The sequence below is a fragment of the Camelus bactrianus genome, chromosome 1 (genome assembly GCF_048773025.1).
Source record: "Camelus bactrianus isolate YW-2024 breed Bactrian camel chromosome 1, ASM4877302v1, whole genome shotgun sequence".
Taxonomy (NCBI): domain Eukaryota; kingdom Metazoa; phylum Chordata; class Mammalia; order Artiodactyla; family Camelidae; genus Camelus; species Camelus bactrianus.
The window spans coordinates 27,655,661-27,669,612 of record NC_133539.1 but is presented as its reverse complement, the minus strand read 5'-3'; the positions used below and the strand labels follow the sequence as shown (position 1 = coordinate 27,669,612).

Sequence of the window (13,952 nt, the reverse complement as noted above, 5' to 3'; positions counted from 1 at the left end):
GGGGCCACCACCTGTTAACTAACTTCAAGCACCGTTTAATTAGCCTGTGTTGAAGTCACCGTATGCTTTGACTGGAAGGGAGTGGAACAGTAGCAGATGCTAAGCACAATAAAAGAAAAGCCCTTGAATACCAGGGCAAAGTGGGTGGAGAGAATAACAAAAAAGTCAACAGACGGAGAGAGCCAGAAATACTAGTAAAATGGACCGGAAATTAACTCTCACAGATAAAGTTCAAGGGAGCAAATCTCTGCAGATTAGATTCCGTCCCACCAAGGTATCTGTCACACCAGAGGTAATTGATGATTTGACTTGAGCATTTTGAATAAATGCAGGATTCAACTGGACAATTGGCTGAGTTTCTCATTCTATAAAGGGATAGTCATCACTTACTATTTCCATGAAAACCTCCGTGACTTTCTTAGACCAAACATCCAGGCATCAAAGAAAAAAAGCATGATGAACCTTCATTTTCCCAATTATTTTAAGAGCTCTACTTTGTCAGTGTTTCCACTAGAAGAGATCTGGAAACAAATAGTTTTAAAGTTATGAGCATTTCTCCATCAATAGAATGATTTCCATACAGAAGGCACTTTATCTTGTTTTGTCAAATTAAGTTGAATTTAAATGAGTTAAAAGCATCGTCTGGTGACATTTGTATTCTTCTGAGTTGCAGGCTTATCCATTAATGCATTTACCTTCCTAGGAGTATATTTTATGTTAATAGAATTTTTATAAATAGATAGAGACATATAAAGAAATATATATCTTTGTTTTTTCTGTTTTTGCTTATATGGTTTAAGTCTCTATTACTGAATCAGATTTTATCGACCTAATGTGACTGGATCTACCACAAATTAGCTCAAACAAAATTGTACGTGGGAATTTTCATGCAGTTATTTTTCCATTTTTTTTTTCAGAATTGTAACACTTCTGCAAGTTCAAAAATAGAATGTGGTATTGGAAACCAAATATTAATTCCAAATTTGTATTTAATTACTTCAGTTTCAAGAATAGTCTCTCAGAAAAATCCTTTCCATTTTTTCAGATCAGGATATATCTATATCTATATCTAAAATTACTCAAATCAGAGAGAGCTAATAGAAGCAAAAATACAGTTCACTTACCTGGAAATATTTGAATACCTTTCATGTTTATTTATATTATAACCTCTTTCAGTTTTGAAAATTATCATCATGTATTATACTTTCCTTTATATCTGGCTTGTCATAGGTGGATATTTGTAACTCATCCCTCTTTATCATGCAAGAAGGACAACTTTCACCAGTACAGCACTCATCTGATTTAAGTTAAACAAGATTCTGTTTCCTAGAGCATATGTTTACATGGCGAGTGGGGACGGGATAAAGATAGTATTCCATCAGCAATAGTAATTTATCATAATGCAGTTTTGAACTAAATTTAGAGTGATTATAACTTTAGGTAGATAAGTATATAACAAAGTCCTAAATAAAGGAGGTAATTCATTCATTGAGAAAAGTTACCGCCATCTTAAACACTTGACTCCAGCAAAATTGTGCCTCAGTGATTCATCCAATCATTCAGCAAAAATGTACTGATTACCTACTCTGCTTTTAGCACTCTCCTAGGGTTAAGCACACTAAGATGAGTAAGTCATGACTGTTTTAAGTGCCCTTAAGCTTATCCCAAGACATAAATCTTTGTTGTTAAAAGAACAGCAAAAAATGTAATTGCCAAAACAAAAAGAATCTGAGTTCATCTTGATTTTATTTAGTTAGTAGTTTAGTCTCCAAATTGATATAATGAAAAATACATTTTCAATATCTTATAATGACCTATAATGAAAAAGAATATGAAAAAGAATGTATATATGTTTAACTAAATCACTATGCAGAAACTTAACACAACATTGTAAATCTACTATATTTCAGTTAAATAAATAAGTATAAATAAAAATATGTGGGCAAAGCCTTATTTTAATAATAAACCCTATTTTAATAATGTTATTGTATATCTAGTTTAAACACAACCAAGTACCTTATAAACTGCTTTCTTTTATCTTATCTATAAAAGAAGACAGGGAAGAAGCCATGTGATGTACTTAATGAAGTTCAGAAACAGATTTGTGAAATTACTCATTCGTACTCAGGAACTGGAAAAGAATCACTAACCTGGTGTCCCATTGCCTATATTCTATTGAAATTCCATCCAGTTCCTAGAATTAGATTGATGAGCAAAGAAAGTACAGTGAAATGTCATAGAGTGGAAAGAGTTGGTTCTTTGGAGTCAGAAATCATTTGGAATCAAATTCCAAATTCACTGTTTCCTAGTTGTATGACAGAGGCGAAAGGAATTCTCTGAGCTTTAGTTTCATCATCTCTAAAATGGGAACATTGATGATGTGGATCATAATCATGATGATGACTATGATCTGGATAGAGCTGTACAAATTATGTGAGAAAATATGCAAACACATAAAATGATATAGTTCATATTCAATAAAATAAAGCATTGTGTAAATATTATTTGAGATGATAATTAGTACAGTTTTTTACTTTTGTTTCTCCACATATGACTCATTCAGTTGTCTAATTGCCTAAACCAGAAAATGAGAAAAAAATTACTAACATTTAATTTGAGATCATTGTATAAAGTCTATTTTTTCATTTAATACAATCCCAGCATCTCAGGTCATGGTTACAATTACCTAGTTTATCATGGAGATTATTTTAGTTCAGTCAAATACCAAACCACTCTGAATTTTTTCTTTCTTCTCAACAGTGTTGGATGATAAAGTCTTCAACTTGAGGAAGAACCATCCATTCACTAACACTTTTATTTGAATATATATTTTATGTCAATTTTAACATTTTGGTTTACTTTATCTAAACAAGTTTTCTAATAATCATTAAATCATTATTCACATGGATCATAATAATCCTGTTTCCTTTATCTTTGAAAGAAATAGAGGGAAGCAACCTTGATTTTCCTTATAATAGCAAAATTGGAGATGGTTGTAACACATTCTTTTATCTCTGTTACCATATTGCTGCTTAAAAAATGAAGTTTCAGTCAACATTTTGTAGCACAATTTTAGAACTTGATACATATCATAGTTAATATTCTGTAGCATATAGACTTCTGGAAAAGTCATTCAGTCCTCATTGTAAATGAATTTTTTTATTTGCTTCATTCTCTGAATTTTTTAAAGCAGATACTTCCTAAAAGCACTCACTGATTTTTTTTTTTATCTTAGTCTCTATAAATATAACTCTCATTTCTCCCCTTATTCCCAGTTCAAAAGCATGGCGTAAATAATAATGTATTTTCCATAATTACTTTAACCACACATGATGAAAGCAGAAGTTTGGGTTTAACTTTGATTTGAACTTGTCAAATTGTGACATAAATTTAATGCTTCACAAATAAAGTTTTTGTACTTAATTTTATAATTCATTGCCTGGGTTTCTAATTAAATGTTCTCAGTACTCCATTTAAAGTACCCATTCCCTGCATTCCTCTTGATTAGTGGGAAAGGATCAATGTATATTGATCCAATTTGTAGAACACAATTCTCATATTGATAGTAGTTTATATTCATTTGCTTTCCCCTAATCTTTTATTAATGGTCATCTTCAAAATGTCAATTAATGCCAAAGCCCTGCACAGTGATAATGCAAATCTATAAAGAAACTGGCTTGACACTTTACAGTAGGGCAAAAAAAGAAGCCATTATATGTAATGTATATTTACATAACTGAATATGACAGAAAGGAAGAATAAAGGTGAAAATTCTAATGTTCTGAGCTGTGAATTTCATGCTCAGTTAAAAAGCTAAAAATAAATAAATAAAACTGAATTTAAAAAACGGACTTCTCTCTACATTTCCGCAAAGTAACACCACCATAGTATAATGAGCAAGTTAGAGAAATATGGGCTGAACGGTAGTACAAATATGAGCCTTTGTGCTACAAAAATATTAGCTGTTTTACACATATCACCAATGCAAGGGAAGTTTCACTGCATGAATTTCTGCTGCACATTATGGAGAAAGCTTTAGACCACTCAGTCTTCATCCACCATCCTTTGAACTTTTTTGAATATTTTTCACGATAGATTAGTTGTTAGTAATGTGCCATATTTGCTGCAGTGCTCTCAACATACTTTTCTGAACCATTTCAAAGTAAGTTAAAGGTAATTCACATGTGTGCCCTAAGGATATTTTTTTTTCTGTTGATTTCAAGTTGGATCTTAAGTATTGATTAAATTCAGGGCAAGCATTGTTAGTAAGAATGCTTCACAGGTGAGACTGTATGTTGTATCACACGATTGTCTGTCCACTTTTAGTTACCAACTATTGATGATACTAAGTTTGGTTACTGAGTTCAAGCAGTAACTGCCAGATCTACCCATTATAAAAGTAAACTTTCCCCTGTGCAGTTAGCAAGTAATCTCTGGGGTGATACTTCTGGCCCTATGAAATATGCTTTCCTCTACCACTTTTCACCCAAATGGATTTATTATCCATCAGTGATGTTTGTCTGAATGGATTATTTTATCAGAGGTTGCTATATCGTGATTTTTCTAATTCAAATTTTCCATTATGTTTTAACATAGGTGTTGAGGAAATCTCAATAAAGATATTGTTATAGAATAACAAAATTCAAATTTACCACTTAATTTACCATTAAAGAAAGTTGTACCACCTTTGATAAATTGTTATCTCTAAGGATAAAGTTTAATTTCCATTGTAAAAGAAGCTATAAATCTTTTTTCTTTTTTGTCACTGCTGTTGCTTGTATTAAATCTGTGTAAGACTGTTACAAGAAGGTCCACTCGTATGTTCTATATCTTAAATGATGTGTATATTATATGATTTTTGTGTAGGTACACATATAACCATATGTGGTTTTACATATGTGCATCTACAGGTTTAAGTTTGGCATACAACCCACTCCAAAAAAATAAAAATAAAACTACGTAGCAAAATCTACTGTAAACAATAAGCCCACAAGCCAGAGTTCAGTTTTAACCACAGATATTAACACTGCACTGAATTGCAAAATATTAAAAATATAGCAGAGTGATAACTTTCTTAACATAGTTGGGGAGAATAGGGGAAAAGGCGGTTGGAGGAGAAGACGATGAGTTCAGTGTCCAGTGAGGGAAGGTGTGAGGTTTCCTGGAATGCTCACGAAGTTGAGCAAGGGAAGATAAGATTGGGTCATTGGTAGAACATCTAACCAAGAAGTGAAAGAACTGCATTATCTTGTAAAAAATAGTTGAAGCCGCGATGAAGACAGCTACAGACAGCACCCTGAACAACACAAGCATTTAAAGGACATCGGAGGGAAAGGGGCTTTCACAGTTGAGACGTTGGTTCTGTGCCCCACAGATTAGAAATCAAATTGAGATTTAGAAAACAGCTTAAAAAAAAAAACTAACATGAAAGCAAAGACTTAACTGTAAAATTGGAATTGGTTATGTTGAAAAGCACTGAAGGCCCATGACCACTAAGTTCAGATGAATCTACGTATCTGATGGAAGATTGTTGTGGGGGTCCAAATGACCTATTTCTAACCTTGAATGTCTATAATTTCATGACTCAAGACTTCCTTTTATATTGAAAAATGCTTTATTTGCTTTTACAGATATTAGGGATAGATGGAGTAAAATAGCATTTTGAGGTAATTTATACAGTTTTTTTTTTTTTCCTGACAATGATAGTGGTGCAGAAAATGCAAGTTTTGTATTTTCCAGTTGTTTTGTATACTAAAGCCTATCATTTAAGTGAGAGTTGCATTTCTGGTTATTCATTAATTCACTTACTATCTTAAAGAAAAAAACAAGCAAACAAACACTGTTGAAGCCTGTGCAATGTTGCAGGTCCAATGACGGTCTGAAACTCAGCCTCTGTACCCCACCTACCAAGCTGAGACTCGAGGACAGAGTTCTAGATGAAGTAGAAAAGGCAGCTTTATTTCTTTGCCAGGCAAAGGAGATCATAATGGGCTAATGCCTCCAAAGCTCTGAGCCTGCCAGAGAGAGAAAGTGGAGGTTTTATAGTAAGAGTCCAGGGGACCGCGTATTTCCATAGAGATCACATACAGGGTAACAGCTTGTTGCAAAGTTATCCTTGTTTTTGCAGATGCAGCAGTCCCCTTTCTTCTTCTGGGTATGATGCTCACCTCCGGTTTTGGAACTCTTCTAAGATTCTTGTGGCCAGAATGAAGGTGCTGAGGAAAGGGGTCTGTAAAAGAGAAAAACCTGTGCAGTTTAAAGTCAGGTTGATATATGCTTCTGGCATTCTAGGCAGGCTTGAGACCTCTTGAGGCAGTGTTTGCACAGGCTGGGACAACAGAATACAAAGAAACTGTAAGGGGCTAAAGATAGCTGCAGACATGCGCAGCTGGGGTGAGTTATGAACAAGATGCACAAAACACTCGACTGCTGTTCCTGCAGTGTCGGGAGCAAAATGAGGGGAATGGGCAGATCATCCAAGACCCCCCCTCCCCTCCAGCCTAACCCTGGTCAGCAGAAGCATGAGAAAAGCCATTTAAACTACTACACAGTTAAGCAGTTACAAATACCATTTGGACACCGATGACAATAGGGTCCTGCTCAGTTACAGGTGCAGAAATGTGAGGCAGACAGATTCCCAGATCCCCGGGAAATTCAGTCTTGTGGGGTGACAGCACCCCGAGTGCCCCGAGGGGGGCGTTCATCAGTTGCAGCCACACCTACTTCAGTTCAGGCCCAGACAGCCCCAAATACAGATGAGGGGCGCAAGACCTCCTTCAGACATTGTCAGCACTGAGCAGTCTCTTGCCTCTTTATGTTCTATTCCACAGATTCTGCATAATCAACACTATCTAACAAAAACTTTAAACAGGTATCTCTTGGACTCCCTTTGAATTAGCCCTACAGCTCACATGCCGTAAGTCAAGTGGTTATTTCCTGTTATAATAATCTTTTGACAGGAAGGAAGGGGAAGAAACACATGGGTGAAGTTAGTAAAAACAGCATCATTTGTTTCCTTTAGGTCTAGCATATCAGGAACTAAAGGCAGCACTGGGTAGACAGGACGCGCTGTGACAGGTAGGGTAAGGCTCATTGATTAGTGGTGCCGAGTCTGTTTTTTCCTGAGCCTAACTAAGAAAGGCTCAGGGCGTGATGAGTGGGAACAGGAGAGCAAATTTAGAAATCACTTCGGATAAGTTAGATGTAGGTGAAAAACCTACTTTAAACAGATTTAGGTATCTCACTTCAAATGATAATGAACTTCCTTTCCTCGTCTCCGTTGTTTTTGTAATAATGTCCTCATTCTCAGGGAAGGTTTAATAACAAAGGGTACACAGGCCTTATCCCCAGAGTCTTAGGATTCTGTACAGACAAACTGATTCAGCTCATGTCCTGGATTTGGATGAATTTTTACTGTATTTTTAACAGAGTGATGAGATTTGCGTGTATTCACATCAAATAAGCTATCCCATCACAAATTAAAAGTTGTTTTTCCTTTGAAAGGGGCATTTGTGACTAAAAATAAGTGGTCTGTAAATTTAAGGTTGACCCTAAACACGTTGTATCTTTTAAAACAAGACTGCAAGCAGGGATGGTCCCTGAAAAGCCTTTTTAATACATTTGAACTAGCACCTTCTGTTTCTCTTTCTACAGCAACCTCGTTTACTTGGTTAGTCTGCCTGAGTAAGGATACTTAGTTTGTGGTGGAATATTGTGCTTACACTGCTTCAAACACACACACACACACACAAAAGCCCATTTCCCATTCTCTCCTACTGATGTGACTTAAATCTCTGACCTAAACAATGTGTGCATACAAATAAGTTAACAGGCTGGAGGGGTAGCTAGTGGACTGGTTCCCTGCTCTACGACTTTCAGAGTCGATTTTAAGGACAAACAGGACAACAGCCATTGCTGCAAAGGCAAGAATGAATAGAGCGATAATGAGCCCTTTTTTCTCCCTTTAGTCTGCAGAGATCTGAGGCTCTTTTCTCTTCATTTTAGCCACACCAGGTTAATTATATGACACATGGATTGGAGAGGAGAGAAGACAGGGGTGTGCAGTGGTTACAGATTCAGTTTCTTGTAATAACATATGATGGAAAAGAATATGAAAAGAAAAAAACATATGTGTATGTATATGTATAACTGAATTCCTCTGCTGTACACCTGAAACTAACATTGTAAATCAATTACACTTCAGTAAAAAGTGAAATTTTTAAAAAATAACTCCTTGCAAAAAGCTGCAAAACAGACTTATGTTGGACTTTTTATCCTCTTTGAACATTTTCTACATCATCCCTGAATTGCAGTATCTAAGACAAAATGTGCCAACCTAGCTAAAAGGACTCCGAGGAACACAAAATTAATGACCCTGTGATGTTTCGAGAGAGGCATTACCTGCGTGTACTCGCTGCCTCATTCTTAAGTGACACACTTTCTTCCTCGAGTAAACAGCTGTGCTTCTTCACTGCTTGAACTGGGAAATCCTCTGTCGACGGCGTTTAAGGTGATAAAAAGCCTGCAGAACACAACTTGAATGACCTATGACTCTCCAGTATTCGATTTCGGAGGTACACACTTAGCTTTTATGTGTCTGTATCTGCTTATCAGCTGTGGAGCTGGAGACTCTGCATCTAGCACACAGAGATAGGACACAGCCAGTGAAATGACTGGCGTCCCTGGGCTTCTATGTATATTGATACTGTGACGTAGCTTCTGGGTATTGGAACTTAAGTGCCGTCGTGCTTAGCTGCATCTCTCAAATTCTACCTGGGGAAATTACTGTAAAATTGGAAAAACATAAAAATTTTAGTTAAGGAAAAGAAGAATGAATGAATGAAAATACTTATCTGCATGATGGTAATACAGAGCTTCAAACAGTTTGGAATGTTTTAAAATATTCAAACCCACATGTGCAAAGTTAAGTCTCATTTTACATAAGCATTCTTTCCAGTAAATTTATCTCCATCCTTTAAGATGACAAATTATTGCCTTTTGAAAGATGGGATGTTGCACCGCTTTCTTTGCTGTTGCTCAGGAAAAAAGTATGACATTTTTATCATCCACCCTCTTCTTTGACAAGATCCTCTTTTTCCCCACACCCTCCCCTCCACCCATATGAGGTACAATCCCTTGAGTCTATAATTGGCAGGAGATGAAGCGATGATGGGGAGTGATCACAGTCAATAGCTTTGATTAACAATAAGGTAGAAAATTAGCAATGCTAGCATTCAGCCACCCTGCCCTCTCCCTCCTCCATATGCTCCTTCAGTCCGCGCTGGCCGCCTCACAGAGGGCAGTCAGAGCCCTTCGCCAGCTTTGAAGTGCAGCAAAGGTGCAGGCAGAGCAGAGAATTAGGGAAATTAAGGAGCAGAAGTAGAAACTGTAAGCCAGGATGCTGAGACCTTCGCACGGCTTAGTGTACCGCAGGAGGGGCGAGGAGGACGTGTGCTGTGTGTTGTCCCTGTGTGTTTTTCTGTCACATGTGGATTTACTTGTGTCTGGACATGCTGTGATCGAAATGGCAACTACTGTTACTACTGTGACCCCATCAGCAGCTCTGGTGTTGTTTCCGACAGACCCTGAAGACCTAGAGAGGGGAAAGGACAACGGGACGCCAATCCCCACCTCTGATAACGATGACAATTCGCTGGGCTACACAGGTAGAGTGTTTCTTTCCCAAATACTATCTGTCCATTTTTCCAAAATACCTCCACCTCCATCAGTCATCAACCACCTGTGTAAAATGATCTTTCTAGTCATCCCTGCTTCCCGCTAACAACCCCAACAACTTCTTATCCTCATTTTCCAGACTTTCTTCATTCTTCAGCTGGGAGGTCATATTGCTAAAGTAAACACTTTGGAGAAGAGAAATTTAACATGAAAATTGCATGCATCCCTGCTGTCTAGTTTTAATATGAGATGCTTATCAGCCTGAAATTTTGATATTGCTAATATGTTTAGAAGGATCATATTTTCTTAGAGATTTAATATTTAACTAAATTGCTAGCAAGAGAAATAAAAGGCTACCTTCAAGTAATTAGGGTTCAAAATTATTTGTACTTTTGTTTTTTTGTTGTTATGCCTGCAATCTTACAAACAGAAAGCAAACTCTTAACAACAGGGTTATAAATCATAATTACCAACTTATATCTCAGGATTGCATGACTTACTGTTCCTGATCTATGAACCACTTCTTAAATAGTTGCATGTATACATCAGCATGAAGGTAACAATTTAAATAATTGAAAGTATTGGGAATAATTCATATGACAAATGTCTAAAGATGATTAACCTGGAAATATGTAAGTGTTCCATGCAGAATTTGTAAGCATAGTTATAAATATAATTGCACAAGTTACACATTGAGACAATTTGACTAAAACTTTAGATATAAGCAAAGAATAAAATACACCTTTAACCACTGAATCAGATAATGATGTGACAATGGTCTTGTTGTCATAGCAGCTATTTATTGCGTTCTTTTCATCAGTTCTTGTTAGCACAGTTTATAGATTTTGCCAGGTTGTGGGCTGTGGCTAGGTTTTGTGTGTGTGTGTGTGTGTTGAAATAGCTGGAGTTAGAGGTAATAGAGAACTCTCCTGTATCATTACAATGTTACAGATGGTTGTGTTAAAAAGAGAATAACCCAACAGATAGCCCATCTTAGCATCAGATTATGATAAGCTGGTACTTTAGAAGCTTTCTTACTGTCTTCATAGCAATAATATTCTTCAGTATTGTACCTCATCTACAAAATTCAGGTTTTAAACACTTGGAATAAGTATACAAATTAATAGCACCTTTATGAGCAACTTTAATACTTATATTTATTTAGTCGTAGATAATGCATTCTTATTTTTCTCCTATTTTTCAACGTAAGAACTGAGATTGAAGGACCAGCAAATCAAAGTCCATTGGTGTTGAGATGGTGAGGGAGTTGGAATGATACTTTTCCAGAAACTTAGCCGGAACAAGAGTTGTAAATGTCATTTCTTAATACCAGAGGAGGTTCATATTTATGAATAGAGGGGTCCGAGGTAGTGTTCTTTCTCATGGGTATCCTCATTTGCCAGTGCATCTTAGTTCAATTCCCTTGTGCTCACCCAGTCTAAACAACTGCATTGTTCAGATACACTAACAGGGTTTGCTCTTTGTCTCTTATGGATTTCCTGAAAATTATACATTACCAATGCATAAATCATGTTGGAGTGTTGAATTAGGAAAACCTAAATAATAATTCATTTAAGACTAAACGTAACATTTTTTAATTCTTTGTTCCTATTTATTTTTCTCCATCGAGTCAATCAGTAGTCAGATTTCTGGTATTAAACATATCATTAGATGAATTAATACAAAGAGATAGTAAACTTACGAAATTTCTTTGTATTCTGCAAGGGAACTAGTTAAAGAAGCACATGTAAGGCAAAATGACTAGAAAAACAGTATTCTCAATAATCTCCCTCCTGAGACGGTATAACACTTTTGTACTGAAGGAAGTTTATTATGTGTATTTTATTTCAGTAAATTCTCAATTATTCAAGAACCTCTTTACTATATGAATAAAACATGCTATTTGTGTCTCTTTCACTTACATATTGACCATTTCTTTGCTGATTAAAGCCTTCGCTGGGAGTGATAAAAATTAAATAGAAAAAAGTGGTTTTTGTCCGCTTGATAGCCATTATAAAGCGGTCAGTTGGCTCTGAAATTGGCGTAGTCACACAAAGCATTAAATGAAACCACTGACAAATTTGTGTTTGTGTGTGCAGGTGTGTGGTGTGTGTGTGTGTGTGTCTGAGTGTGTGTGAATTCTCTTTACTATAACCATCAATAATTGAGCTGATAGGATATTTTACACAAAAGGTAATTCAGTTCAGAGGGAAGCGAGATGGCCTGTGTGCTCAGCAACATTTTTACGTATTTATCATAAATTGTCTAGAGTTTAGTAACTCTGGATATGGCAGCAAAATTACTGTTAGAGATAAAATATAAATATTAAGCCGCTTGGAGAATATACAAAACAGTTGTCAAATAAGTCATTGAGATGAGTTAGCTGCAAGCTACATTTCCGTGAAAGTTAACAAGTAAATGTATCTGGTATTGTTTGTGACACCTGTATCTTTTTGCACAGTATCTCAAAATGACTGTGCAAATTGTATGTACTGGTATACTGGATGTTTATTTTTTTAGTTCATGTTGCTTCAAGTCATTGAGCTGACATGTAAGACTTTTTTCTTCCCCCTAACATGCATATATTTAAAGAAGAAAAGCTTCCCAGAAGAAGCCATACAATTCTGGAAAACATATTTTGGGGAACATGAAACAGTTCCAAGGAAGATCACCAGTTCACTAACATGCCCATTCACACACCCCAGTTCTCCCTTTTTCTACCACTACAAAGAGTACAATTTCCACTGCAAGCTAATTTGTCACCGCAACATCTGCTCTGTTACTCAAACCATTTGGGACCACTACTATCAAATTGACCCATCAAACTAGAATCCACAGACCTCATATCCTACACATGAATTTATTTTTTTTTATTATCAATCTAGTCAACAAATGATTATATCTTGTAATAGTATTTACCACTTAATCCATGTACTACACTTATCTAAATTATATAAGGGATTTAATTGAGAAGCCCAGGAAAATACAGTTTCACAGAGTTTAGGGAAGAAATGTAAATTGATTTCTTTTCTCCTTAACATCTCCAGATAAAATACTATAAATTCATGTAAGGTTTGAAAACGTTTGTTTCTCTTCTACTAATCAATGATTACAGAACAATTTCTAAGGTAGCATGGTAGTGCGTTACTAACGTAGAAATCAACTTTATTTATAGAGAAGTAGCCTACTTTCTGTTTAGCCAAGCATGTCATAAATATTGGGGACTTTTAACACTTCAACGTGTATAGCTTTTGTTACAAGAACAAGTAAGATGGGGTTTCAAATCAGCACTTTGTGGGGTCAGACACACATCTTAAAGAGGTTGTATATGTAATAATCAATGATTTTCTTAAAGGAGCTTCTAAATAGTGTACATTGTTTACTGACTTCTGGAAGTACATATGGTGTTTTACAAATATGAAAAAAATTAAGTAATATGCCTAATGTTTAAATGTCTGAAATATATACATAAGCTATGTACAGCTTTAGTGAATGACACAAAGTTTATGAGTACAAAAAGTCTGTAAATTTGACTCATAATGTCTAGAATATATGCTTATTCCCCATTTCTACTCTTATTCCTGCTTACTGAAAATAAGATAAAGTGCCCCATCACCATAGATCCATTTTAAGGACTAGCTTCCTATATTTACAGTAGCATATTGGAAGAAAAGCCAAACGCAAATTTGAAAATCTTGAAACTAAATAATTATCAGAGCTATGTCAATGTCAGTTTCAGTAAAAATCTAGCCACAGAATGTCAGAAATCCCAGAGTAATTTCAAATGGGGGTAATGGAGTCTTCTACAAACCAACATTACTTCCAAGTATAGTTTGGTTATAATTCTGTAGTAGGAAACAAAGTATATGCTCTCTTATTTAAAAAAAGCACATCCTGGGCAAATTAGTATGTTTTCCCATATACACACAAATAACATCCCCCAAACTAGATTTGCCTCACATTTTGGAATCTCAACGAGTAACTATTATTGATGGTGAATTGATTCTTCTGTCGCTCTGCATTCTTAATGGTATAGCTTCAAGATTAAAATCAAACAGACACTTAAGTATGGCATGTATATTTTTTTAATTGTATGTATTGATTCTAATAACTGGTATTTATTATCATTTCATGTACACAACGAAGTTTTCTAAGCACTTTATATGCAGTAACTCATTTAATCCTCATAACAACCCTCTCAGGAAAGTGCTGTTATTAATAGCGACAGTGTCTGATGTCTGCTTCAATTGTCCAGAAGAGAAATAGTCCAAAATTAA

The 13,952-nt window shown here is 35.6% G+C and overlaps 1 protein-coding gene across 4 annotated transcripts in view; it reads left to right on the top strand.

Annotated features, from left to right (window-relative positions):
- The window catches only part of ROBO1 (roundabout guidance receptor 1), a 1,017,320-nt gene that overhangs the window by 538,493 nt on the left and 464,875 nt on the right, over positions 1-13,952 (top strand). For all 4 annotated transcript variants that reach the window (XM_074361428.1, XM_074361430.1, XM_074361424.1 and 1 more), the window contains exon 3: positions 9,582-9,665. In XM_074361428.1, the coding sequence (XP_074217529.1) occupies positions 9,582-9,665 (84 nt within the window). The remainder of the gene's footprint in view (positions 1-9,581; positions 9,666-13,952) is intronic.